Source organism: Phodopus roborovskii, unplaced genomic scaffold (assembly GCF_943737965.1).
Source record: "Phodopus roborovskii unplaced genomic scaffold, PHOROB, whole genome shotgun sequence".
Lineage (NCBI taxonomy): Eukaryota > Metazoa > Chordata > Mammalia > Rodentia > Cricetidae > Phodopus > Phodopus roborovskii.
Window position 1 is genome coordinate 22028303 of NW_026126541.1, and position 24681 is coordinate 22052983.

General features: G+C 41.5%; 1 protein-coding gene across 11 annotated transcripts in view; it reads left to right on the plus strand.

The window, feature by feature from the left end:
- The window catches only part of Cpeb3 (cytoplasmic polyadenylation element binding protein 3), a 166002-nt gene that overhangs the window by 104993 nt on the left and 36328 nt on the right, over positions 1-24681 (plus strand). For 9 of the 11 annotated variants that reach the window (XM_051199586.1, XM_051199582.1, XM_051199581.1 and 6 more), the window contains 3 exons: positions 1898-2065; positions 3284-3373; positions 19471-19589. In XM_051199586.1, the coding sequence (XP_051055543.1) occupies positions 1898-2065; positions 3284-3373; positions 19471-19589 (377 nt within the window). The remainder of the gene's footprint in view (positions 1-1897; positions 2066-3283; positions 3374-19470; positions 19590-24681) is intronic. The other 2 variants (XM_051199590.1, XM_051199591.1) reach the window with 1 other exon arrangement.

Consider the following 24681-nt stretch of genomic DNA (forward strand, 5'->3'; position numbering starts at 1 on the left):
ACTGAGTCTTTGTAGTTACACTGGGAAGAACTAATAAAAAAAACTCGTGGTGTCTCACTATCCCCACTCTTGGCCCTTTTATTTAGTAACTCCAAACTTCAAAACAGAACCTTCCTTACACCACTGAGTTGCTCATAACATAGCATGATTACATTAGCAATGTTTTTTTTTTTTTTTTTTTTTTTTTTTGTTTGTTTGTTTTTTTTTTTTTTTTTTTGCCTTTTGGTAAAAGAAGTATTCACCATTTTTCTAAGGCTATTTATATTCTGTTTTTGAATGTTGGCTATTGTTGTACAAAGCCTGGCTTTCAGGGAAATCAAGAGAACTGAATAAATGGGAGGGTGCTTTAGTGTGCTCGTGTGCTTGTTTCCCTAAAAGTGTGTGGGTTTATCTTAGACTTTTCTTCTTCCTTTGTTTGCCCTGCTGCTGCGCCTCCCTCCATCTCTCCCTTTCTTCTGTTCTCCCTCCTTTTTCTCCTCCTCCTTCCCCCTTTTCCTTATCTTCTCTCTCTTCCCTGTCCTCTCTTCCCACCTTCCTGCGAAGCTGGAGTGCTCAAGACAGTAGTGGAAAGTTTTACCAGGAACTCAGACTCAGACAAAATTGTTTTTTAATATGGGCTTTATTTTGAAATGCCAAATTGAAACTAATTGCCAGTCATGGTGGCTCACACCTTTAATCCCAGCATTTAGGAGGAAGGAGCAGTCAGATCTCTATGAATTTCAGGCTAGCCTGGTCTACGTATTGAGTTCCAGGATAGCCAGGGCTACACAGAAAGACCGTACCTCAAAAAATGAAAAGCTGTAAATTCCTTCCAGACTAATGTGGTTTGATCAAGCCAGACCTCCTAAAACAGAGTCACTATAGCCCTGGCTGGCCTGGAACTCATTATGTAGACCACGCTGGCCTTGAACTTACAGAGATCCTCCTGCTTCTGCCTTCCCAAGTGTTGGGATTAAATTCATGTGGTACCATGTTCTGTTTTTTGTTTTGTTGAATGATTTAAAATGCAGTTTAGAGTAATAGTATTAATAGAGTAATAGGAATAGTCATAGCCACATACACATGCTATACTTCCATGTCTTGATTTAGCATTTTTATTTACATATCCTGTTCAATATTGTTGCATGTGCTTATTTTCAAATTGTAGTATGTTTGCATGCTAGGGAAAGCATCATTGGCCTTGCTATTAGGAGAGACATCATTAGCTTCTGTTAGCTTCTATCATCAGGGCCAGTCCTTATAACTGTACCCCTGAGGTCAGTCACCATCAAGAGTAGATAAAGAAATGCATAGATTGTCCTGTGTACTTTCAAAGATGAAAGAACAAAAAATAGCCTATATATTCTTTTATTAACATAATATTTTTTTCTTTAAGAATTTTATGTATGTATAAAATGTATTTTGATTTTACCTCTTTTTTTTACTCCAGAGTCCCCAACAACGCTCCTCCCAACTTTATGTGGTTCCTTCCCCCCTCCCCCCCAGTAGAGTCTAGTACCGTCCATGTTCATAAGGTGTGGGTCTATTCACCTACCAGTGGACATATTCCCAAAGAAAGATGCTTCCCTCCCCACCCCACCCCCCAACTCATGCAACCATCAACTACCAACTGTTCCTCAGTTAGGGTTGATGCCTTGTGAGTGATTCTTCCTCTGAAGACATATACTTAGTAGCTTCGATGGGTTTTTGATGTTTCCTCCTTAGATATTATCTCAGTCATTTCAGTGTTGTATGCAAACATGGCTGTACTTAGTGATTTTCAGTTAAGTATTCTATTGGAAAAGGCTTACCTCAAGGTACATTATGTATTGTATGCTTCACTTGCTACAATGGGTTCTGATACGCATTGTTCTCTAGGAAAGCCATTTTGATTGTAGAAACTGCTACTTTGTTTCAGGTCGGTCTTCTCTCTTTCCCTTTGAAGACGCCTTCTTGGATGACAGCCATGGCGATCAGGCTTTATCTTCTGGCTTAAGTTCTCCCACTCGATGTCAAAATGGGGAACGAGTGGAACGCTACTCTAGAAAGGTGTTTGTTGGAGGTCTTCCTCCTGACATCGATGAAGGTACTATGCATGCATTAAGAACTTTACAAGAGCTAACTTTTGTGCATTGTGTTCAGACCCTGATTCTTCTCCAAGCCAACATCAGTAGACGCACATCGAATGTGTAAATGAAATTAAATGATGATAAAGCAAATTTAAAGAAATTACTCTAGTTCTCATAGGCTTTGGATATGCTGTGGAAATCTTCCTAATGCTGACTGGCTTGGTCAGTGCAACTCTAATACTAATCTAAATAGGTCATGGTTTCTTTAGCCATTTCATCATGTATGTTCATATGTGGGTGCTAAAATTAGTTTTAGACTTGCTACATTAAAGTTGTAGGTGGCCACAGCTTCATTTTCTTCTAGCTATCCACATATTTGTGTTAATATTGTCAGTCGATTAGATTTTCTTTAAGATGAATTTCTTACCGTTGCTGATGGAATGAGAATCAATACCCAGGGAGTCAAAACTGAAAAGAAAGATATAAAATAATTGAGCTTCAAGTTTTGTATACATCTTAGTAAAGAAGGCAGTATGGAGAGAGACATTGACTTTGAACCCTTTTACATCCTTGTTGCTCATCAATAGAATTATGTTTCTAAAGTAATCCTAGAGATTCCATACAAGTGGATTCTGTACAAATAATTATGTGTATATTTTTCAATTTACCTTTACTTATTTTAGGGGTGGTATGCATGCCACAGCATAGAGAACAATTTGTCTTGCTACCATTTGAGCCCCAGGGATTGAACTCAGGTCATCAGGCTTTATGGCATGGGCCTTTATGCACTGAGCCTTATCCCCTGTCCATGAAATTTTTTTTGAAACATTTTCTGCATCTTTACCTTTTTTCTAGAAACAGAGAAACATTTACGTTTTTATTTTTTGACTCTCCTGTTTTGCTTGACATAAAGATCACCTTGGCTAGCATTAGATTTTTCTTCCAAATTTCTTATTAGGATTATTAGCAGTAAAAGGAAAGGAATTAGAGTCAGAAACATTTTTCATGGTTAGAATCTGATAAGCAAATGTACTCCCTAGCAATTACATTTCTCTTTGCAGGTTTTCTTCTGTAGAGATACTATAGAAAAGCTCTAAAAATAAATGCAAAGGGAGAATGGGGTCCCTCAATACATTTTTAAAGTAAAAAGATATATTTTATGTTTTCTTATGATTGCAGGTTGTTTTTTGTTTGTTTGTTTTCTCATTTTGCTAAATTCCTTCTTTGTTTTGTAGATGAGATCACTGCCAGCTTTCGAAGGTTTGGACCTCTTGTGGTAGACTGGCCCCATAAAGCAGAGAGCAAGTCATACTTCCCTCCTAAAGGTAATGGACTCAGAATGTCAGCTTGTCAGAGGCCAAGCTGCCTGTGCCTGACAGCTCCTTATAAGACATTCTTACAAGTCTTGAAATAGCTGTTGGCCCCCTTTCCCTAAGTAAAACAACACTGGTCATCAATATGTATCATCTTCACTTGGAGACGCTTCCCTGGCCTGGAGCGCACCATGTTTTATTACCCTGGTTCTATTAACAGTGACAGTTTGTAAAATCTGTTATAGAGGAGTGTTTTGCTAAGCTCCTTATTTCATGAAGGGGAAAACCTAGGGTTTTGAGGAATGTCAGCAATGGTAAATTTTAGTTTTTATTTATATCCCTGTAGCCATGTGGTTTTGTTGTTGTTGGGTTTTGTTTGTTTGTTTACTTTTAAATACATCTTATAATCCCCAGAACTTGGGAAAGCTAGTGGTGTGCCCATTATCCATGGCTGTATGGTAAGAGGCTGGGCCTGTTGGGAGGTGGAGAACTAGTTAACAAGAGATCCTTCACAGCATCTTGCTTGTCTTAACTTGTGGGAGGTTCTCCCACGAAGCTCTGCAGGGACACAGTATATTGTCTTGCTCAGCATTTGTCATTTCTGTGGAGCTCAGGGAATAACTGTGCTGATGCTTGTTTTGGGGGTATTCTTACATTCAGATAATAGAGTACTTTGGGTTCAAGAGAATGTGTTTTGGGGATGCCATTCATCTTGGAAAACGGTCTATTACTGTGTAACATTACCCATCATGAGGTGATGAAGTCAGCATCCTGTCTTCCCTGTGCTGGAATGAAGCTCCAGCGTAAGTGATGGAAGGCAGCTGGCTTCCTGTTATATCCAGTTCGTTAGGTTTCATTCTCATTTACCCTATTCCTCACTCCAGTGAAAGAAAGTTACCACTAGAGAGTTGTTGCTTTTAATATCTTCTGTTAATTTATTTCAGGTTTTGATTTTTTTGGGGAGGGGAGTGGTTTTTAAGATGGGGCCTACTTTATGTTGTATTCCAGGCTGGCAATAAACTGAGGATATTCTTGCCTCCATCTCTCAAGTGCTAGAGTTACAGACATACACAACCATATCTATCTACTCTATGTTTTGAAGTTTGGCATATTTCCATCCGAAGAGATAAAAAGCATTATACTAATTATTTGAGTGGAAGAATGTGTTAGCCTCCAGTGATACATGCACTACACCATTTAAAGATGTGTATGTAAACATGTTTTCAGGCCAGCTATGGTTGTATACACTTGTGACCTAGCATTTCATCAGTGAGTGAATGTGTTCATGTGGTACATGTCATACAGTTTATAAAGGGACACACATGAAAGGTATTTCTAAGAGCGGTAGTTGTAAAAATCAGTCATACTGAGAAATTTATAAAACCATCCTGGCATAAAATTGTCAGACAATCATTGGAAAAATAAAAGGATACTAAACATGTATATGGTCATGTTCATATAATCATCCTAAATGTGTATCTTTGAGAGATAAACATTATGTATATTTTGCTAAATAGCCTCCTTATTAATATATAGGTTAGTGTGAAATTTTAATTTTTACATATGTGCATTATTATATTATGTATGCTGTTTTATTATATACATTTCCCCCAACAATATTAGCATCTTTTTGTAACAGACTTACATTATTATAGGTTAGCATAGTTTAGTTATTCAAGTCTATTGATGTATTTAAGTTGTTTTTGCTTATAATTAGGCTTCTATAAGTATTCTCATGTTTTCATATTTTTTTTTTTTTATTTTTCCCTTCTGGATTTTCTTTGCATGGAGAGGTGCAGGTTAATGAACCCAGGGCCTTTTGTACATTGGCCCTGACTTAGAGCTTAATCATTATCTCCTAGGGCGAATTTCTGTTCTCTTTGTTAGTAATTTGGTTTACAAAACTCAATCTTGTTGTGAGTTATGGAAATTATTCCTTTTTAATTTTAACCAATATATGGTTACAAATAACACTTTGGGGGAATTTCTTTTCTATTATTATATTGATTTTCTTATTTTGTGAAATGTATACTTTTCCCAACACCTGTTAGGTATTTGTTTTGTGTAAAAAACGTCTTTTATATTAATGATTTTTATTTTTAAATGGTCTGAAGTGACCCATGTTGAACTTGAACTTAACTATGTAGCTGGGGATGACCTTCAACTACAGACATGAACTACTGAACATGGTCTTATGAGGTTAAATTTAGGGTCCTATTGTCTTTTTCTCAGAGACTTAAAAATACAAATGTAACCAGGCATGGTAACACAGCATTTAATTCCAGCACTCAGGAGACAGAGGCAGGTGGATCTCTGTGGGTTCGAGGATTCAAAGAACTAAATTCTATGCTTATTAACAGTTCCTGCATGGTTTTTATGAATGATGATATTTCTATTAAACTGTAAGGTAATTTGTAATCCATACCAAGGGAGTAAAATTATTCTAGGCACCCAGAAGAAAAACTTGCTGTGGGCTGTGTGAAATCTGGAGATAGGTAGGAGAAGAAAGGCAGAAGCAATAGGTCACCATTTTTTGTTTTTAATCTCATTTAATCTCAATTTTTCAGGGTAGGCACCTGTCTTAGTTACTATTCTATTGCTGTGAGGAGACATCATGGCCAAGACAACTGGTAGAAGAAAGCGTTTAATTAGGGACTTGCCTACAGTTTCAGAGGGTTCATAATTATGGAGGGGAGCAGACAGTCAGGCAGGTAGGCACGGCACTGGAGTAAGCTGAGAGCTTACATCTGATACACAAACAGCAGGCATAGAGAGACTGGGCCTGGTGTGGGCTTTTGAAACCTCACAGCTCACCCCTGATGACACACCTTCAAGGCCACACCTACTCAACAGAGCCACACCTCCTAATTCTTTCCAAGCAGTTCCATTAGCTGGGTATTAAACATTTAAACATATGAGCTTGTGGGGGCCATTTTCATTCAAACCACATAACACCATATTATTTCCATATTAATAGAAGCAGAAATAAATTCAGAAGAGAGTAATTTGCTAAAGGCCATAGGTGGGACTGGGATTTGAGCCAAAACAGCATGATCTTAGAATTCAAACCCTAACCCTCCACCGTCCACCAGGCAGGGTCTCATGTATACCACATTGGACTTAAATTTTGCTATCCAGCCAAAAATGACCTTGAACTTCTCATCTTCCGGTGCTGCCTCCCAGGTGGTCTGCAGAGGTCTACCTTCCAGGTGCTAGGAATGATACTTTTTGTTTACGATGTTGGGGATGTAATCGAGGGCTTTATGTATCCTAGAAAAACACTCTACCAGTAGAGCTACATCTCCAGTACATACACCCTGCTTTGAAGGGAGGGGTACCTTTGAGACATGGTTTGGCTTTGACCTCTATAGGTATCTGAGGATGACCTTGAACTTCTTAAGTGCTGTGATTACAGGTACGTGCCAGCATGTTTGGCTATGAGCCCAAAGTTCTTAATTGTTTTAGTCTTATTTAGAAATAAGGATATTACAGAGGTGGACATGTTCAGGATGGTCTTTAAGGATGAGGGAAGTCAGAGCCTTAATCACATTTGAGTAATGTCCACGCCTTGATGGGTAACTATTTATCTTGCTAAATTTCATCTAAAAGATGAGGATAATGATTGTTTCTTCATGTGGTCTCTTATGCTTAAACAAGAAATTGCATATAGAATACTTTGCATAGTGCCCAGTTATAACTGAGGGTTCATTTGCTTGAGTAGAGGTGTGGTTTTTGTGGTTAGTTTGGTTTTTTGCTTGTTTTTGTTTTTGTATTGTTTTGTTTTAGTTTTTGAGACAGGGTTTCTCTGTGTAACAGCCCTGGCTGTTCTGGAAGTAGCTCTGTAGACCAGGCTGTCCTTGAACTCACAGAGATCTACCTGTCTCTCCTTCCCAAGTGCTGGGATTAAATGCGTGCACCACCACTGCTTCATGGTTAGTTTTATAGAGAAGTTATGAAAACCTAGGAAACTATCAGTGAGAAAATTACAAGGAAAGGGGGAGAAAGAGATCACTGGTTCTGGTGACGGAGTGATTGTGATGGCAGGGTGTGTTAAAATTCCTTCCAATAAATGGTATTCGGGTGACATTGTTGATCAGAGGGAAAACCAAGTTGGTGTGTTGATGATTTGACGTAGAGTTGGTCTATCCTTATATCTGATCTGAGAAGAATTTCCTAAAGGGCATTTGGTTTGTAGTGGGGCCTTTGGGAGCAGAGACAGGTTGGAGATGCATGAGTCTTGAGTCATCTTTTTGAGAAGGGGGAGGAAAATGAAGAAATAAGTAAATTTTTGTAGTAACAGTTACTAAGATGTTGAAATAGAGATGGCTGTGGCCTTCTTGTCAAATACCTGGTATTATAAATAATACCCAGTAAGTGTGATGGAGCAGTAGGACCAGAACAGAGTTTCAGCTTTCACTGCACAGCTGTTACTTTATTAGCAATAGGACTGATGGTGTCGAACTTATTATCAGCATCTTTTTGTTTCCTTGCAGGCTTTATGCATGTGTGCTTGTTTCTGCATGCGTGTGTGTGCATGTGTATGGCATATTTGTATGTATACAGAGCTGGAGGTGTATGGTGTGTTTGTATGTATACAGACCTGAGAGGTGTATGGCATATTTGTATGTATACAGAGCTGGGAGGCGTATGGCATATTTGTATGTACACAGACCTGAGGGGCGTATGACGTATTTATACGTATACAGAGCTGGGAGTATAGTAACAGCTGAGATTCATCCTTTGTTCACATTTTGATCTCTTCTCCCCTCAAATGTCTAATGGCTTTTGTTGGCTGCCTCACCTAGTCCTTGCCCAAATTTATTTGCTTGCTGGCAATTTAGATCATTAGTCATAATGCTTATGTTCATGTATTCATGCCTGTGTCCTTTTCGTTCAAGTTTTTTTTTTTTTTTTTTTTTTTTTTTTTTTTTTTTTTAAGGCTAAATTAGAAGCTACTTAACTAGAGATGAAAATCTTAATGACTCCGGATTTGATGTCACATGGCTTCCCAAAGCAATCTCTTTGTGAAGTTTATGCTAATTTGGACATCTGCAGCAAGTTTCCTCTTGAGTTCCAAGTCAGATAAACATCACATTGCTGCTGTGAGCTTACCTTTCGCTTTTTTGTTTGGCATATAATAGACCTCTGCAGAAGCCAGGGGCCACATTGTTAGGAATCACATGCCTGAAACATTTTCAATCCCTTTTTTCTCTAAGACCCGATTGGCCAAAACTTGGTCATCTTGTACCATCACTGCTTATCTTAGTAGAGTCTCATGAGGGAGCTGAGGGACCTTGAATACTCTAAGGACCCCATGCTCTTAAGTGCTTGCATCACAGATAGACACCACTTTTCCCAGCCCCACCATCCCCTGAACTAGACAGCAAAGCCCTCCTAGAGCAGTGGTCCTTCTTTTTGTCTAAACTTCCCCCAGTTTCTGAGTTGGGTACTCCCTTTCATCCTTCAGGTCTCTGCTCAGATGTCTGTATCTGAAGTAGCTACCCCGCCCCACAGCCTCCCACTCCCCTTAACCTCACATTTCTCTCTTACCTTCAGTTTACTTCTCTTTGAAGTACCTGTCCTCTTTTTCCAAGTGAGAGTGTAAGAGTGGGAGTCTTATTGGTTCAGTGCTCTGCACCAAGCACCTCCATGCCTGGCACATTTTCCTTCAACGCTTTTCAAATGAATGGACTATGGCTAGACGAGCTGTTGAACAAGCTCCATTACTTGCCCAGAGAGTAGAAGTCCATCAGGTTCTAGAAGTGAAAAGTTTCTTAAAGATATCTTAATCTAGCCCAACCTTTATTTAAAGAGACAGAGAGAGGCGAGTCATCTTCTCTTTAATGTGCATAGTTTTTTTTATATCAGACTGGCTTAGACCTGGAAGATCAGTAGTTGATATTATTTTACCTGGCAAATAAAGGAAACGATTTTTTTCCATTCATTTTTGCTTAACAGGGAAGATGTGCTTAGATTATAGTACCTGATAAATTATGTTCTTTCTAAGGCTATAATTCATATAGAATCTAGCAATTCAAAACACATGACTCAATGTACATTTTCATACCTGTTTGAAGACCAGAGTTGTCCTTGTCTTTTTCTGAGCCCTTGTGCTCCGTCATTCTCACATACACTGGACTATTTCCAAAGAGCTTTCTTCAGCTTGGAGCAGTTCTGAGTTACCTTCTGTCTCTATAGCTTAATGATAGGACTGCCTCCTTGGGTGATGCCTCACCATTTATGTTCCTGGATAAGCTGCATTGAAGTGAGGTTGGCTTGGGTTTTTGTTTGTTTGTTTGTTTGTTTTTGTTTTTGTTTTGTTTGGACTGGATAGATCACAGATACTGCAGTGCTGCTCAATGCAGGGAGGGATGTGGCTGTGAGCGACAAGAGGATCCTAAAAGGAACTTTGATGTGAGCTGACCGCCTGGACACTGTGGTAGGGGTGGAGGCAGCTGAGGTGGGGACTCTGGGAGCTAATTCTCCCTTGCTGTCTTCTACCATGAGTCAGCTCAGATGTTCCCATGTTTCTAGTTGAATTCCAGAGGGGCAGTCTGACTAGTCCAGTTTGTATTTTAAGACTTAGCTAGAACGGAAGTTATCCTCAAGGTAGAGCCCTAGATTCCTTGTCTGCTTAATAAAGGAACAGCTCGGTTTGCTTCCTTCAGCACAGGCTGCAAATGTTATATCTAGGAAGATAACTTGTCACAGCAAACTTAGTGATAGATGTTTAGTATAACCTCTCTCAGTGTTCCTGGAGAATGTCTTTTGTTCAAAGTTGCTGCCACTGAAGTTACAAAAAAGAAAAAAGAAAAAAAGGTCTCCCTGCCCTGGGCTTTCTATCCTGGTTCTGCAGGAAGCAGCTGTTCCTGAGACTGCTATCCTGTCACCTCTTGGGAGGGAGAATGGAGCCCGTGGAGTCATGTGGAGGATCTAGTGCTGGAGAGCAGCTCAACTGTTGTTGGCAGAGACTTCTGGGCAAACAAAGAACAACATCTAGTCTCAGAGATTGGGCAGGAGATGCCTCTGAAACCCCTCGAGATGCACCAATGATGGAGGAGGATGTGATCCACAGCTTCCTTGAGCAGCTGGTGCTAGCTTTGTCAAGCCAAGGCATAGGTCCAGGTCTAGGAATGGGTCCCCCGCATAATACAGGATGACCCAGGTGATGACTGCAGCATTAACCTAATTAATCTCTATCAGTGGAGTAACTGGGAGTCAGATACTTGGGTAAGAACCTGAAAGATCAGAGAACAGGGAATAGCTGCCAGTTGCGTCTACCTCTTAGGCTCCTGAGCTATTGGCCGAGCATTTATAATTCATATTCAGCCTCTGAGTCGGTAATTTGGGACCTGGTGGGAGGGAGAGAAAGGTCCAATTACAGTTGACTCCCTTCCATTGTCAGAAAAGCATGTGTGTCTTTTGTTTTGACATATATTTTTATTCTGTTTTATGTGTGGGAGTATTTTACCCACCTGTGTGTCTGTGCACGTATGCCCCAGGAGGCCAGACAGTTGTCAGCCACCATGGTGGGTGCTTAGAATCAAACCTGGGCTCTCTGAAAAGAGCAGCCAGTTCTCTATCGCAGAGCCATCTCTCTAGCCTTGTAGCGTGTGCTTCTGGGTGGCTGTCTCAGCTCGATCCTGGAGCTTTTTTGTGCTATCAGGCTGGCTTGCCTGCTGACCTTGAGACTAACTAAGGCGTGCAGTTGTTTATGTAATAGCGCCATGGTCTGTGAACCTGGCAGAAGGCAGGCCACGTGGATGTAGCTCTACTTTGAGCCAGCCAGCTAAAGAGATACTGTTTGAGGGACAAGAAAGGGGCAGACAGAGGACCTTAGTAGCTGTAGTAGGCTGGAGTGACGCACCTACTTCATTTTTTGTTAGCTCGTCTAAAATCTGACTCTGGAAAGAACGGTTTGCAAACGTCACATTTTTTTCCCTCTTGTAGATATTTTGAATGGAAACAAGTCTGTGTTCTTCTAGTCTCAGATTCCAAGGTTTTCCACCTTCTGGGTTATGTAAACTGCTCAGTTGTGAAGCCTAGTGACTTTAGCATGTAGTTACTCTTTCACACTCTATAATAAATACTTTGGCCGGGCAATGGTGACGCATGCCTTTAATCCCAGCACTTGGGAGGCAGAGGCAGGCGGGTCTCTGGGAGTTCAGTCTGGTCTACAAGAGCTAGTTCCAGAACAGCCTCCAAAACCACAGAGACACCCTGTCTGGAAAAACCAAAAATAAATACATAAATAAATAAATACTTTGAATAATCTTTTATTTTCCTTTCATAAATGTAGGTATTGGCTGGTAGTACTAACACTCTGGTGAATTTTGAATATATTTTAGTATCTTATTTACTTGCAGTTTTCATTCCAATGAGTGATTTTCTTGTGGAAACATGGAAATTGCAGTGTACTGTAATGAGATGGTTTTTGTCTTGTCCTGTTCAGACAGATGGAACAGCTTCTATTTTTACTTTTGAGATCATAATATATCCCCACTTAGACTGTTTTTATTAGACACCTGTCTTCTCTGCATTGTACTAAGGCCGAACTGTGAGTTTGTTTTTTTGTGAAGCTTTTATAGTCTGGGGAACCGTACAGGAAGAACAACAGCATTTGGAGCATATCAGCCACAGGACAGAGCATGGGCAACTACAGAAACAAGAGGCAGTGTGCATGAGGTCACAGTGGCACACGCTGTGCCCAGGCAGAGGTGCACTAGGAAAGGGCAGGCGCTTGCTCAATCCAGAGAGACTGCAGGCGCTCCCGCTGAGGACTTTGTTTGGAAGAGAGCCCATTTCAGAAACTGAAATGAAATGCAAACTTGGCAGGTGAAGGACAAAGGATGTTTTCGATTTGGTTTGGACTTGCTGGCAGGGTTTCGATGGGACCCAGGCTGAAAGTGTGACCAAGAAAGAGTATATTAAGTAAAAGGACTGGAAATGGGAAACTGGGGTTGGGGAGTGGGGAGGGGGCTCAGTTGCTAAAGTGCTTGCTGGGCAAGCATGAGGACCTGTCATCTGTCTGCAGAAACCACATAAAAAGGTCAGGCGTGGTGGCATTTGCTCGTTATCCCACACGGGAAAGGTGGACACAGGATCCTCAGGGCTTGCTGGGCAGCCCGCTTTGTGCAGTCGGCACATTTCAGGCCAGGAAGAAACCACCCACAGCTGACCTCCAGCTTGCAAGCATGTGTGCATGTGCATGTGCATGCACATAACACACAAGAATGGGGGGGGGGGTGGCGCAGCTTTGAGGAACTGATTAAAATTACCAAACACTGGCAGCGCACCTGGTTGTCTTCTGAATAGGGGTGAAGATAGGAAACTGTCACAGAGAGAAAATGTCTTGTCAGTCGAATCATGGACTAATCTGAGGATGTTAAACCCCAGAGGAGAGGAGAATTTAGAGAGTCAGTGCTTAGGCCTCAGGACACATGACTGAGAGGCATGGCTGCTGTAAACAGACCAAGAAGGGGACAAACATCAGGCATCTGGGTCAGGAAGGGGTGCCAACAAGTCCCCAACTGTATGACATTTAGCTCTGAGCAGTTTAATCTCTGAACTTCATGTATTCATCTGAGTCAGTGCCTCCAGTTTTTCAGATTAAATGAGACTGTGCACAAGTCTGAGGATGAATAGGTGTGAAATAATATGCACTCCACGAAAATGTAATACGTAGTAATAGTAAAATCGCCCGACTGGTTTGGTCAGTTCCTTCTGCACTCCCTGTCTGGTCTGTTTCCGAGGCTCGGGTGCTTTTTAGAACTGACAGTGACTTGAACGGACAGACTGGCAGACCTCACAAGGCCCCACAGAGCTTTTAAGCCTAACTCTCCAGGTTGCTGCCCTGGGCTGCAGAAAGTGCACTGCCAGTCTTCATTTTGGGGGGGGGGGGCTTCTTGGTCCCTTGTTTTCTTGTTCATTCCCAACTACTCCTACCCTTTCCCATTCAGCCAGCCCACAGAGAAGAAGTTATTAGTGTGGTCGGAAGCAGACAATGGGCTGGAGCCAGTGTGGGTCTCAGCTCTAGGTAGTAAATATAGTCAAAGAAATCTGGTTCTGACTGCCAGGGCCAGGCATGCATGTTTAGTGCTCCAGGAACGAGGGAGAGCAAAGCAAGTTCATTCGCAGAGCCAGCTGTTCACTTGAGTGTGGGCTACTTTCTTCCCCAGAGTCATCTCAGAGTTTTCACCTGTCAGGCATGAGATCTGCCTCTGTATTCAGAACGGGCTTCTTGTTGCTCTGTCATCTCATCTTTACTGAAAATAATAGCCCTTCTCTCTATGAAGTTCATTTTTTAAGAATATGTTTAAAAAACTGATAACTTTAGATTCTTAATTCACTGTTTCTTTTTTTTAAGGACTACACACACACACACACACACACACTTTCAATTTGTATGTATGTGTACCACATGTGTGTGCCTATGGAGGTCATTGGGTCCCCTGGAGCTGGAGTCACAGGTGACTATAAGCCACCCTAGGTGCTGGGAATAGAACTCCAGTCCTCTAAAGAGCAGCAATTGCTCTTAACTGCTGAGCCATCTCTCCACCCCCAATACACTGTTGCTTAGGTGAGATGCCCAGAGCACACAGGAGTTCAAATCATTTTGGAGTTCAGGTGTTCTAGTCCCACAGGAAAATGAATGGGAGTGGAGTTTCTTCAGTGACCCCGCAGCAGGCAGGGCTGGTGGGAAGATTCTCATACCCCAGTGTCTGTTCCCATTCATAATTCACTTGCTCCTCTACACGGATCTAAATATGGCCTGTCCATGCCATGGCCTGCTCTTTCCTGAACTTGGAAGAACGGTTCTTTCCAGCTACATCTGCCTTCCACTCTGTAAGATCTTTGGGTTGGAAAAATCTACTGCGGTGTTTCTTACTGGAACTCTGTAGGACATGCCCACAGCACCACACTTTCCGTGTTGATAGCCATTTACTTATATCCTTATAGACAGCCGATGTAAATCTTAGTTTTTCCAGGGCAGGGCCTTTCTTTGCTGTTATTCATCTTTGTAGAGCCAGTGCCTACCATCATGCTTTGCTCCTCCTAGATATTTTTGGTTCTCTTGAAATGAATCCAAAGACAAACCTCCTGAGGCAAACCAGGTAAGTCCTCTGACCTGAAATTCAAGGTCAGAGAGAATGTTTGAAACAGACGGCTTGTGTCATTTTTAAAGAAAATCTGAATGCAGGCAGCCCAGGCTGAGGTGCCCTTCAGATTGCTCTAGGAAGGTTGTGTGCAGTTGGGGAGCTTGGATTTTATGAGCTGAGAGTTCTCTGCCTACCCAAGGCTGGGGCCTATCTTTTCCAGGGTTGCTCTGACTTGACCAGATGCCCATATGTTTGTGGGCCACCATTTTATGAATACAAATCAGGACATAGCCCCACACACTGGAATTTTCTTCTCATTTATGGCTATTGTTTGAAGCATATAGATGACCAATAACATTTTAAAGGCAGGTACAGGTCTCTCCCACAGGGACCATTGCTTGAATTTAGGAAGTTTTCCTGGGCCGACAAGGCCTGGCAGCCATGGCCAATTAGTTGCTGAGGGTATCCAGCAGCTGCTGTAGGCTGCATGATAGTCCCAGTGAATGTTGGAGTTAAGAAGCAGACTAAAACTTTAGGGCCTACGAGTCTGCTGTCCTGAATTGGAGAGAGAGGCCCAGAGGAGGATGGCCACTTCCAGACCTACTAATGACAGAAAATGGAGAAGCTGTTGAATGTTGTCGTGGTCTTTGTATGTGACATTGGTCCAGAAACCTACAAAAGCAACTAAACAAATGAGTAGAAGGCTTGCCTGTTCTAAGGGGTGGCGTTGATGTCCTCATGGACTAGGAAGCCTCAGCAGAGCTTGAGTTCTGTCCTTGTGACAGGCATTACATCAGAGAGAAACAAAGCTAGTCTTTGTGCAGACTCAGTATGTATCTGAAGACAGCATCTTTCACCTTCATATTCTTAAAGACTTAGCAAGTTTATGTTGTTTATTTTCCTATGTGTTCAGCTCAAGCACCATGTAAATCAGTTTTTTGAAGAAGAGATTAAATAATTGCCTTACATCTCTATAAAGGCATTGTCTGTGAACAAGTAGTAAATAGTTTTTTGTAATTGTGTAGCAGCCACCAGCCTTAAAGCAGCCGGCTCTGACTGCCAGGCAGAACAGTGAACACTGGTATTCCTAGGTGTAGGACTCAGAAGCTTGTTGCTTATTCTCATGTAAAAGAAAAAAATATTACAGGCATGTCCTTAGTGACATTTTGTCTTGTTATTTTTAGATGAGGCAGTGTTGATAATGGGTAACAATGTCCTTAGTGACATTTTATCTTGTTATTTTTAGATGAGACAGTGTTGATAATGGGTAGCAAACTGAGAATGTTTCCAGATCTGGCTTAGGTTTTAGCTCCAAATTCAGCCCCTAGCTTTGACTCTGAGAATTCCTGTGAATTCCTCATCTGTGAAGCGGTGATAATGATGACTGAATTTACCCACGGAGCCTGTGGGATGAGATGAGTCAACAAATACGCTTCTTAGCCAAGCTCCCAGGATGTCTTAAACACCTGAGGCCTGGTAGTCACAGTAGTAAGCTTGGTAATAATTGCTATTTATATGGGGGATCAAATATTTAAAATTATAACATGAAAACATATTTAAGACCTTAGGAAGCTTTGTGCTTAAAAAGCAACCAAGAACATTTTAAAGGCAATTCTTAGTATGTTCTCAGGCATTAGAAGAAAAAGTCCTTTTAATTAAATTTACCCTTCAAAAACCTAGCCAAATAAAATGGCTTCCTGTTCTTCCTCCTTAAGGAAATTGTGCTGCTAATCCATGTTTGTCTAAAGTCCCTCTCTGTTTCAGCCCCTCCCCCCCCAAACCTATTTGGTACCAGTGGAAAGCTAGGGATTTCATTCTAACTATTCTGTATGGAATCCAGGGTTCTTGACAGTGGCAGTGGCCACAAGTTCCTCCAGAGCCACCTCTCATACTCCAGACTGCCTCTGAGCTGAGGCTTTCCCATTATTTGCCATGTCTTGGAAAGGCCCCACACACTTCAGTTGCCATTACTGAAGCTGGAGGCATTTTATGAACTTGTGTCTATTACTAGATCAGACCACAAGAGGCAATGGAGAGAGTTTTTGGCTAAAACAAAACAAAAAATTCAAACTAATAGAACCTGCCATCAAACTTATGGTTATATAAACAATATTTACAGTTATAATTTGCTTTTGTTAAAGGGTATGTATTAAAGCCAGCAAATACAACTACATCTGTCAATTCTCTCTTGGTAGAAATGGCTAATGACATTTTAAAGCAGGTACTAAGGCTTTTTCCCATATCTAGATTACTTCCATTTATTGACCAAATACTTTGTAAATGCCAAGTAGAAAATAGTACATATCATTTACTCACATTCTAATTTTTATGAGGCCATATAAAACAGCTCAACTTTAATTTTTCACACACCACAAATAATCAGAAATGGGGGCTGGTGAGGTGGCTCAGTGGTTAAGAACACTTGCTGTTCTTTCAGAGGACCCAAGTTCAATTCCCAGCACCCACATCAGGAGGCTCACAGCAGGAAGCTTGTCTGTAACTCTCATGTAGGGAATCCCCAACACCTCCTCAGGTACCTGCACCCATGTGTACCTACTCACACACATACACACATACCCATACATGGTTCAAAATGATAAAAGTGCATGAAACAAAGTCAGCACTTGTGTGATACTCGCATTACAAGGATCCTTTACACATGTTATCTCAGGTTAATATCACTGAAGATGAAAAGGACAAATGCTGTCTTCACTTTACATTTAAAAATTACCTGAAGAGACTCAGAAATGTTTATTATTAAAGTTTATGGTTCCACCACTTATGACCTCAAACCAGCCGCTTAATCACTCCATACAAGTCACTGAGCTGTGAAGCAGAATTAAAAATAGCACCTACTTCATAGGCCAGGAAGATGGGATGAGTGCATAATCACAGTCTTTGTTAGTGGGGGCTGCTGTATCATACACAGTCACTATTAACTGTTAGCCGTCATCACCAAACAGCTAGGAAATGTTAGGACTTAGATCCAGGCCTCCTGACTTCTAACCCAGAAATTTTTGTCCTTCTGGTGGCCAGTGGATGTGATGATGGTCGTAAAAGTAGTTCTCCTTTAAGAAAAAGGAGCTGAAGAGAAGGACCCCAGCTCGGTGAAGTAGGTGTTTGAGAGAAGCACTAATTATTTATCAGAATGTGGTCACTATGCGTTGTGTTCATACATCAATTTATCATCATGTGGTCCCCAAATGTATGTAATTATTACATGTCATTTTAAAACTATGTTGCAAGCAAGATGTAAAGGCCTGTGCTTGTCATCCCATCTCTCCAGAAGTGGAAACAGGAAGATGTCTAGTTTGAGGCTAACCAGAGTTACACATCCAGTTATAGGCCAGCCTGGTACAGTCAGACGCTGTCTCAGCAAGGAAATCACACACGCCATTACAAAGAAAAACAAAACAACCCCCACTCCCCACCCCCAGCTATATCCATGGAAATCCCTTCAGTCAATATTGATGTTTGCTGGTCAAAGTGAAGATAGTAAGTGGCTGTAATTACTCCCTGTGGATGGGACATCTATATCAAAATCCTCTCCCACCCCACCCCAGGGCTCAGAGAACATCCATCCAGGAAGACGGCTGGAAGAATGTAAAAGCCTAAGGGTGGAGAGGAATGCCATGAAAATGCTGTCTTTTGGGATACGTTGTGGCCATTGCAATCATGAACTCACCACAGGCTTTGGTTGCCTGCATATGATCAAGCCAGTCAAAATTCCAGCACAGACTGGGGAGGGTCTCACAAGGCCCCACCCCCAACCCAGGAGCTATTAGTAGTTGATAGTTGCTGGGGGTGGGGAATTCGTTTTTCTTCAGGAGTGTAGCCACGGGTAGTTTGTCAAGGCTTCAGTGGGTGACCACACACGTAGACAGGCCTAACTGGACTCAGTGGGTTATGTAAAACAAGAGAAGAAGAGGAGGGAGGGATGGAAGGAAGGGAGGAGGAAGAGAGGGAAGACAAGGAGAGGAGGAGGAGGGAACATAAGCTGGCTGGGGAGATGAAGGGAGGTGAACACAATTAAAACACATTATATACAAGTATGGAGTTTACAAAGAATGAATTTTTAAAAAATCCTTAAAAGCTTTAAGAGAAAAAAAAAAAAAACATTGACATTTGGAGATTGTAATTCTGCCAGGAGAATATTCCTTGGGGAAACAGCAGCAGTAGCTATAAATACGCATCCGCCTGCTGGGCTGTTTAAAAGCAGCTTTGGGGAGCTATAATTCACATGCTATACAGTTCATCAATTTCATATTGTTATTCAGTAGTTTTCTATGTATTAACAGACTTGTACAGCCATCAGTCACTAGGATCAATTTTAAAAGCTCTTTATGTCAAAAAGAAACTATTCCCCCTGACCTCTCTCTAGTTACAGGTAGCCATTATCTGTTTTTACTTTTTGTTGTTTGTTTTTTGTCTTGATGTGCCTTTTCTGCCTCCTGTCACTTACACAGTGTTTTCAGGACCCATCCCTGCTGTGCATGAGTCGAGGCCCTTGCTTGATGGGTGGAATTTTCTGACTGCTATTTGTAGCTTGCATCATTTTGAGTCTACCTGTATTCATTAGTGAAGATGAGGTCCATAGAGGTGTTTGAACTTGCTTCCTTGAACAGTTATAAAAATTAAACAAAGTAATATTAGAGCACCCAGCTATCACCATAGCCTGTGAATTAATTAAGCAAGATAATTGTCTGTGTGCACCAAACTTAGTGCTCAACTCAAGTGGGTCTCAAGTCCATTTGCCCCATTTGAATAGCCAGTGTTTCTTAATAGTGAATTTATTAATAACGAAGCAGTAGGTTTCTTCCTTTGTAACTCAGACTGGTCTGTAACTCCTTGTGTAGCTCAGGTTAGTGCACATGGCAACTCTCCTGCCTCAGCCTCCTGAGCCTGGGATTACAGCATTGAGACCCCACACTTGCTACAGATAATATTTTCATTACTGCTGTGAGGTTGAAGTACTGATTTCTTCCACCCTCTTGCTTTGTTTTTCCCAAGGCTATGCCTTCCTGCTGTTCCAGGAGGAGAGCTCAGTGCAAGCTTTGATAGATGCCTGCCTAGAAGAGGATGGGAAACTGTACCTATGTGTGTCAAGCCCCACCATCAAGGATAAACCGGTAAGTGATACGTAGCCAGCTGCTGCTTTCCCAGAGCACATATGAGGACGATTAACTGTTTCTCCTCCTTATCGTGAAAATGCTGCAGGTAGGAGCCTCTTACCTTGGTTAACCTTGCTATGTAGCGCTAGGACTGTCACTAGTGATGAGAAGTTAATTAAAAAGCACTCATATTTCATCTTGCACCTTTGGGACCACAGGTGAACAAATGTGTCCTTGATACCCATTTACAGCTTGGTGAGCTAACTCCTAGTTGGGAACCCTAAATTGAGGTGGTCAGTGCTCTTATTGGTTCTGGCAGCTCCTTTTTGTCATTATTTCAGATCAAGGACAGGAGGAATTTCTTCCTTTCTTCCTTTCTTTGTTTCTTTCTTTCTTTCTTTGTTTCTTTCTTTTGAATAGAGTAATTGGTAATGTTTATATGTTCTTGATACAACCCTATAAGCTGATTTGTATCCACAGCTACCTGGTAGGTGGGCCAGCAGGTCACACTCTAAATGGACAGTTTGAATAGGACAGGAGAAAGGTAGGACAGAGAACATGGCACTGAAACTGTAAACAAGTGGGCGGGATAAGTTCATATGTGCAGGCTTGGTGCTTAGAGTGGGAAATAGTGAAAGTAGGTGACGTGGAATGGGCGAGGACTGAAGCTCTACCTAGAGCCTAGGGCAGCCATCACAGACCTTCACCAGAGATGCTGGGGATCACTTGGTTGGCTATGTATATTCTTAGAAATGTGTCTGCAAAGAGTTGAGTTAGATGTAGAAATGCTGAGCTTGAGTCTTAACTTTATTGTTTAATATGTAAATATCTGCTTGATTCCGAGTAAGCCATCCTGTCCTTGGTGAGTTGTGGTTTTCTTAACTAGAACATGGAAAGAACGTTCAGCCTTCCCTGGGTTGTTGAGAGAAAAATAGATGTAGAAGTACTCCATCAAGAGCGGGTACTTGTGCAGAGATAACTCTCTGTCTGTCAGTCATTCATGGTGCGGTGATTCAGGACAGCATAGAGCTGAGCTGTGTGGCCACACCTGCGGGCAAGAACAGGGCTTCTGACGTGTTATAGAAGGATGCCACTGGGACCTGGTCACCTATCAGGAGGGGAATTAGTAGATAAGTAGAAGAGGAAATTACTATGGAATGGGGTTTTTGAGTCATGGCAGAAAAAGAAGTAAGGATTTTAGCCACTATGAAAGTATGTATCACTGTAACTGTTAAGTTTTGGGACCATTGCCAAGTTTGGATGACAGTAATGACAATGTTGAATACTGTGGCTGTACAGTAGGTGGCCACCTTTGTTGACTTTGGGCTTCATTTTAAAAGCGTGTGGTGGAGTGGGAGACAGGAGTTACTGATAGGAACAGCATGTAATCATCTGAATAATAAACTTAAAGTCACCCAAGTCCTTTAGAGTCATGCAAGATTAGAAAGTTCCTACCAAATTTGGCAATTTGTCTTAATACTGAATCTGCAGAGATGCCCTGCCCCTGGCATTCAGTGAGAAGTCAGAGAGAGGAAGGGTTATGGTAGAATTGGCCATGTACTGTGGAAGAGGATTAGAAATATATTTTATGTTTAAGAAGTCAAAGGGATAGAGGTACATGACCACACAATTATGTCCACAATAGAGAACAAAACTGTAGAACTGAGATGAGGAGATGGGATGGGCCCAGGGCTCAGAGTTCCACATCACTGGTTCTGTAGGGGAAGGGGGGAGATGATGTCTGGTAGGGAAGCCCTCACCTGGACAAGATGTCTCTTGAGAGGGGAGCAAACTGATGGTTGCAAACATTGGTGGGTGGAGATAACACCATTGCTTTTGAGTGTTTGGGTTGCTCTGGACTTTAGGGACTTTGAAAATAATTAATGCAATCTTCTCTACTGGACGTGTGTATGGGAAACTAACTTTTCTTTGTGTCTTCATATCCCAACTGATCACAGTTTACTTTTTCTGAGCTGGAGGAGTTGTTTTACTAAAGAGTGCTAAATTCTAATGCTGACTATTAAAAACACGTTTCTTTGACCCAGACATACTCGGGATTTCCAGCATTAATAGTTTGGATAAAACAGAGAGAAAGCCTCCCTGATGCTATCTCTAATTTGAATGGAGTACACTTCATGTTAGATTCCAGTTTTGCAGCCTTTCTTGGCATTAGCTCTCCCTCCACTATTCCCAGCTTCATTGAGTCATGCACATCCCAGCTCATTCTGTCTCCCTCAGAAAGTGACAACTAGAGTCAACCTTCTCCAATCTGTAAGGGCCTTAGAAGTAGGCAAGCTCAGTCTCAGGAGCTCATTCACTTCTCAGCTGGTTCCTGTTTGTTCCATGTCTTAGGCTAGCTAGTATTCATGTTCCACCCTTCAGGCTCCCAGTGCCCTGGCAGTGATGTTTAGTTCTTTCTAGCTCCTTATATTTCTCCTTGGAAATATATTAGGTTCCAAAAGTTACCTTGAAGATTTTTTTACCCTTTGTCCTTGTTTATTCCTTTCTCTCAGATCAAACCCCTCTTCCAGTTAAGTGGATCAAGTTACTCAGATTGATTTCCCAATGCAGAAGCCCATGGTGAAGTCTGCTCTCAGCTGTCTTGTCCGGGATTGTGCTTCTTTTTAACCTAAGTGAACCCCCAAACTGATGGGTTTTAGGCTGTATGAGATAGGTGGTTTTGCTCAGTGGTTTCCTTCCATTAAATGATTCACATGGACTGTTCCATGTATGGCTTTGGTCCTGAAAGATGGCAGAGAGAACTGTGTTTATAGCCTGATTGTTTTAACTCATTAGTCCCTGAGGAAGGAAGGAAGAAAGGAAGAAAGGAAGGAAGGAAGGAAGAAAGGAAGGAAGGAAGGAAGGGAGGAAGGAAGGAAGGAAGGAAGGCAGGCAGGCAGACAGGCAGGATTGGCAAGAGCAGCAGCTGTTGTAGCTTCAAGATCTAATTCCTTTTCTTCCTGCAGAGAGAGGATCTTCACCATCCATCAGTACATATACTCCAGCAGATGACAGTTGTTGAGGAACATTTGTTTATACTGTAAAGATGCGTGTCTGCCTTCTGATTGGTTTAATACAGAGCTAAATGGTCCATAGCCAGGCAGGAGAGACTAGGCAGGACTTTTGGGCAGAGAGAGTGGAGGAAGGGAGAGAGGGGATGGAGGTGAAGGGAGGGGAGTGGAGAAGGGAAGAGAGGACAGGAGAGGAGAGAGGAGAGGAGAAAGACTGGGAGGAGGAATCTAGACCCCAGGATTCACCTGGACATGGAGAAGAAACAGGAAGTGAGAGATAGAAGAAAGGTAACGCCACATGGCAGAACATAAGTTAATATAAATGGGTTAAATTAAGTTATAAGAGCTAGTTGAAAACAAGCTTAAGGTAAGGCTGAGCTATCATAATTAATAAGTCTCTGTGTTGTGCTGTCAGCCCAAAGACTACAGTGATGTCTGTGTACTGCCAATGAACTAGATGGGTGTTGCGAACAGTAGTCCCTTCCAGGAAGGTGATAAATATAAATAGACAGAACCTGAAGGTTCAAACAACAAACTATAGAGCAGGAGACCTGGATGCTAGATGGTGACTGGAGAGACAGAAGGAGACATTATGTAAGCATTGGTTTGTCTGGACACTGGGGTCCTACCATAGAACTCTGGCTGACCTGATATAAATAGACCAACCATCCTGACCCCAAATTCAGAGATCTGCCTGCCTCACCTCCCAAATGCTGGTTCTAAAGACATGTGCCACCATGTCCAGCAATGATCCTTGCTTCTAGAACAGATTGCTCCAAAGTTAATGGAACAGGAAACAGTTTGAAAGGAATTTAAACTGTATGTGTGTTTGTGTAGTTTTTTGGACTATTGCTCAGATAATGTGACCATCCACTTAAAAATTGAAGAACAAAAATCAGTGAAAGAATGATAGAGGCAGGAAACTGGAGTTAGATGCTGCCTACTGGTTCAGTGTTTAGATTGCACTTCAGTTGATTTATGTGTGCATGTGTGTGTGGGGGGGGGTGCACTGCTGGAGGCTGGAGGACAACTTTGCAGTTGGCTCTCTCCTTCCACTGTGTAGATCCTTCCGTGGCACTCTGGTCATCTGAGTGAGTGGTTAAGTGGCTTTACTTGCTAAACCATCTCACTGGTCCAATGATTTAGTTCTTAATTCTGTACAGCCTGTCATTCCAGTCTCTCTTGACCTGCTTATGTGCCCATCTGTGGAATTTCTAGCACTTTTAGTCACTCTTCCTTAGTTACAGAAAAGCAGTCCAGATTTTTTTTTTTTTTTTTTTTGGGCTTGGGAGTTAAGAGCTTCTCAGTCTACCTTCAATTTTTCCCCAACCTTACCTTTTTTGCTTTTCTTTTGACCTTCATATTTATTTACTTACTTACTTTTCCCTTTGTGTGTGTATGTGTGTGTGTAATGCATGCACATATGTAGTATGTTTTGATATGTGTGTGTTTGCATACATAAGGAGACATAAAATCAATATTGGAAATCTTTATTCATCACTCTTGAACTTATTCTTTGAAGCAGGGTGTCTCAGTCAAATCCAGTGCTCAATAACAAGGCTGGCTTGCTAGCCTGCTTACTCAGAGTCCTATGTCTCTACTTTCTGAGGCTGGAATTACAGACAAGCTGACATGCGTACCTGGGTCCTGTCCATCAGAACACCAGTCCTCTTGATTGTTTGGCAAGCACTTGAACTTAATCTTCTTCCCGATTTACCCTCATATTTTAGTCAAACTGAAATATTTTCGCTTCTGTCTCAAGGTCAAATTCATACCCTTACATCCAAAACTTTTTATCAACTGAATCATCTCTCCAGCCCTAAAGTGACTTATGGATTCCTTGTAAACTTATACCCACTAAGAGAAAGTAAGAGAAAATAATATGCTATTCATTTTCTAAAGTCACACTTAACCTTACTGCAATGATAAGCTATGCAAATTATCTAAAACAAATAGTTTTTTTTTTTAAAGGGCTTCTTAATCCAAAATAAATAGCTAATGTATCAAATGCTATGTATTTCATGGATCTTTTTTAAATTATTAATTTACTGTCTATAATGAATTATAATAAGTATAATAGTCATCAAAACAAATAAAAA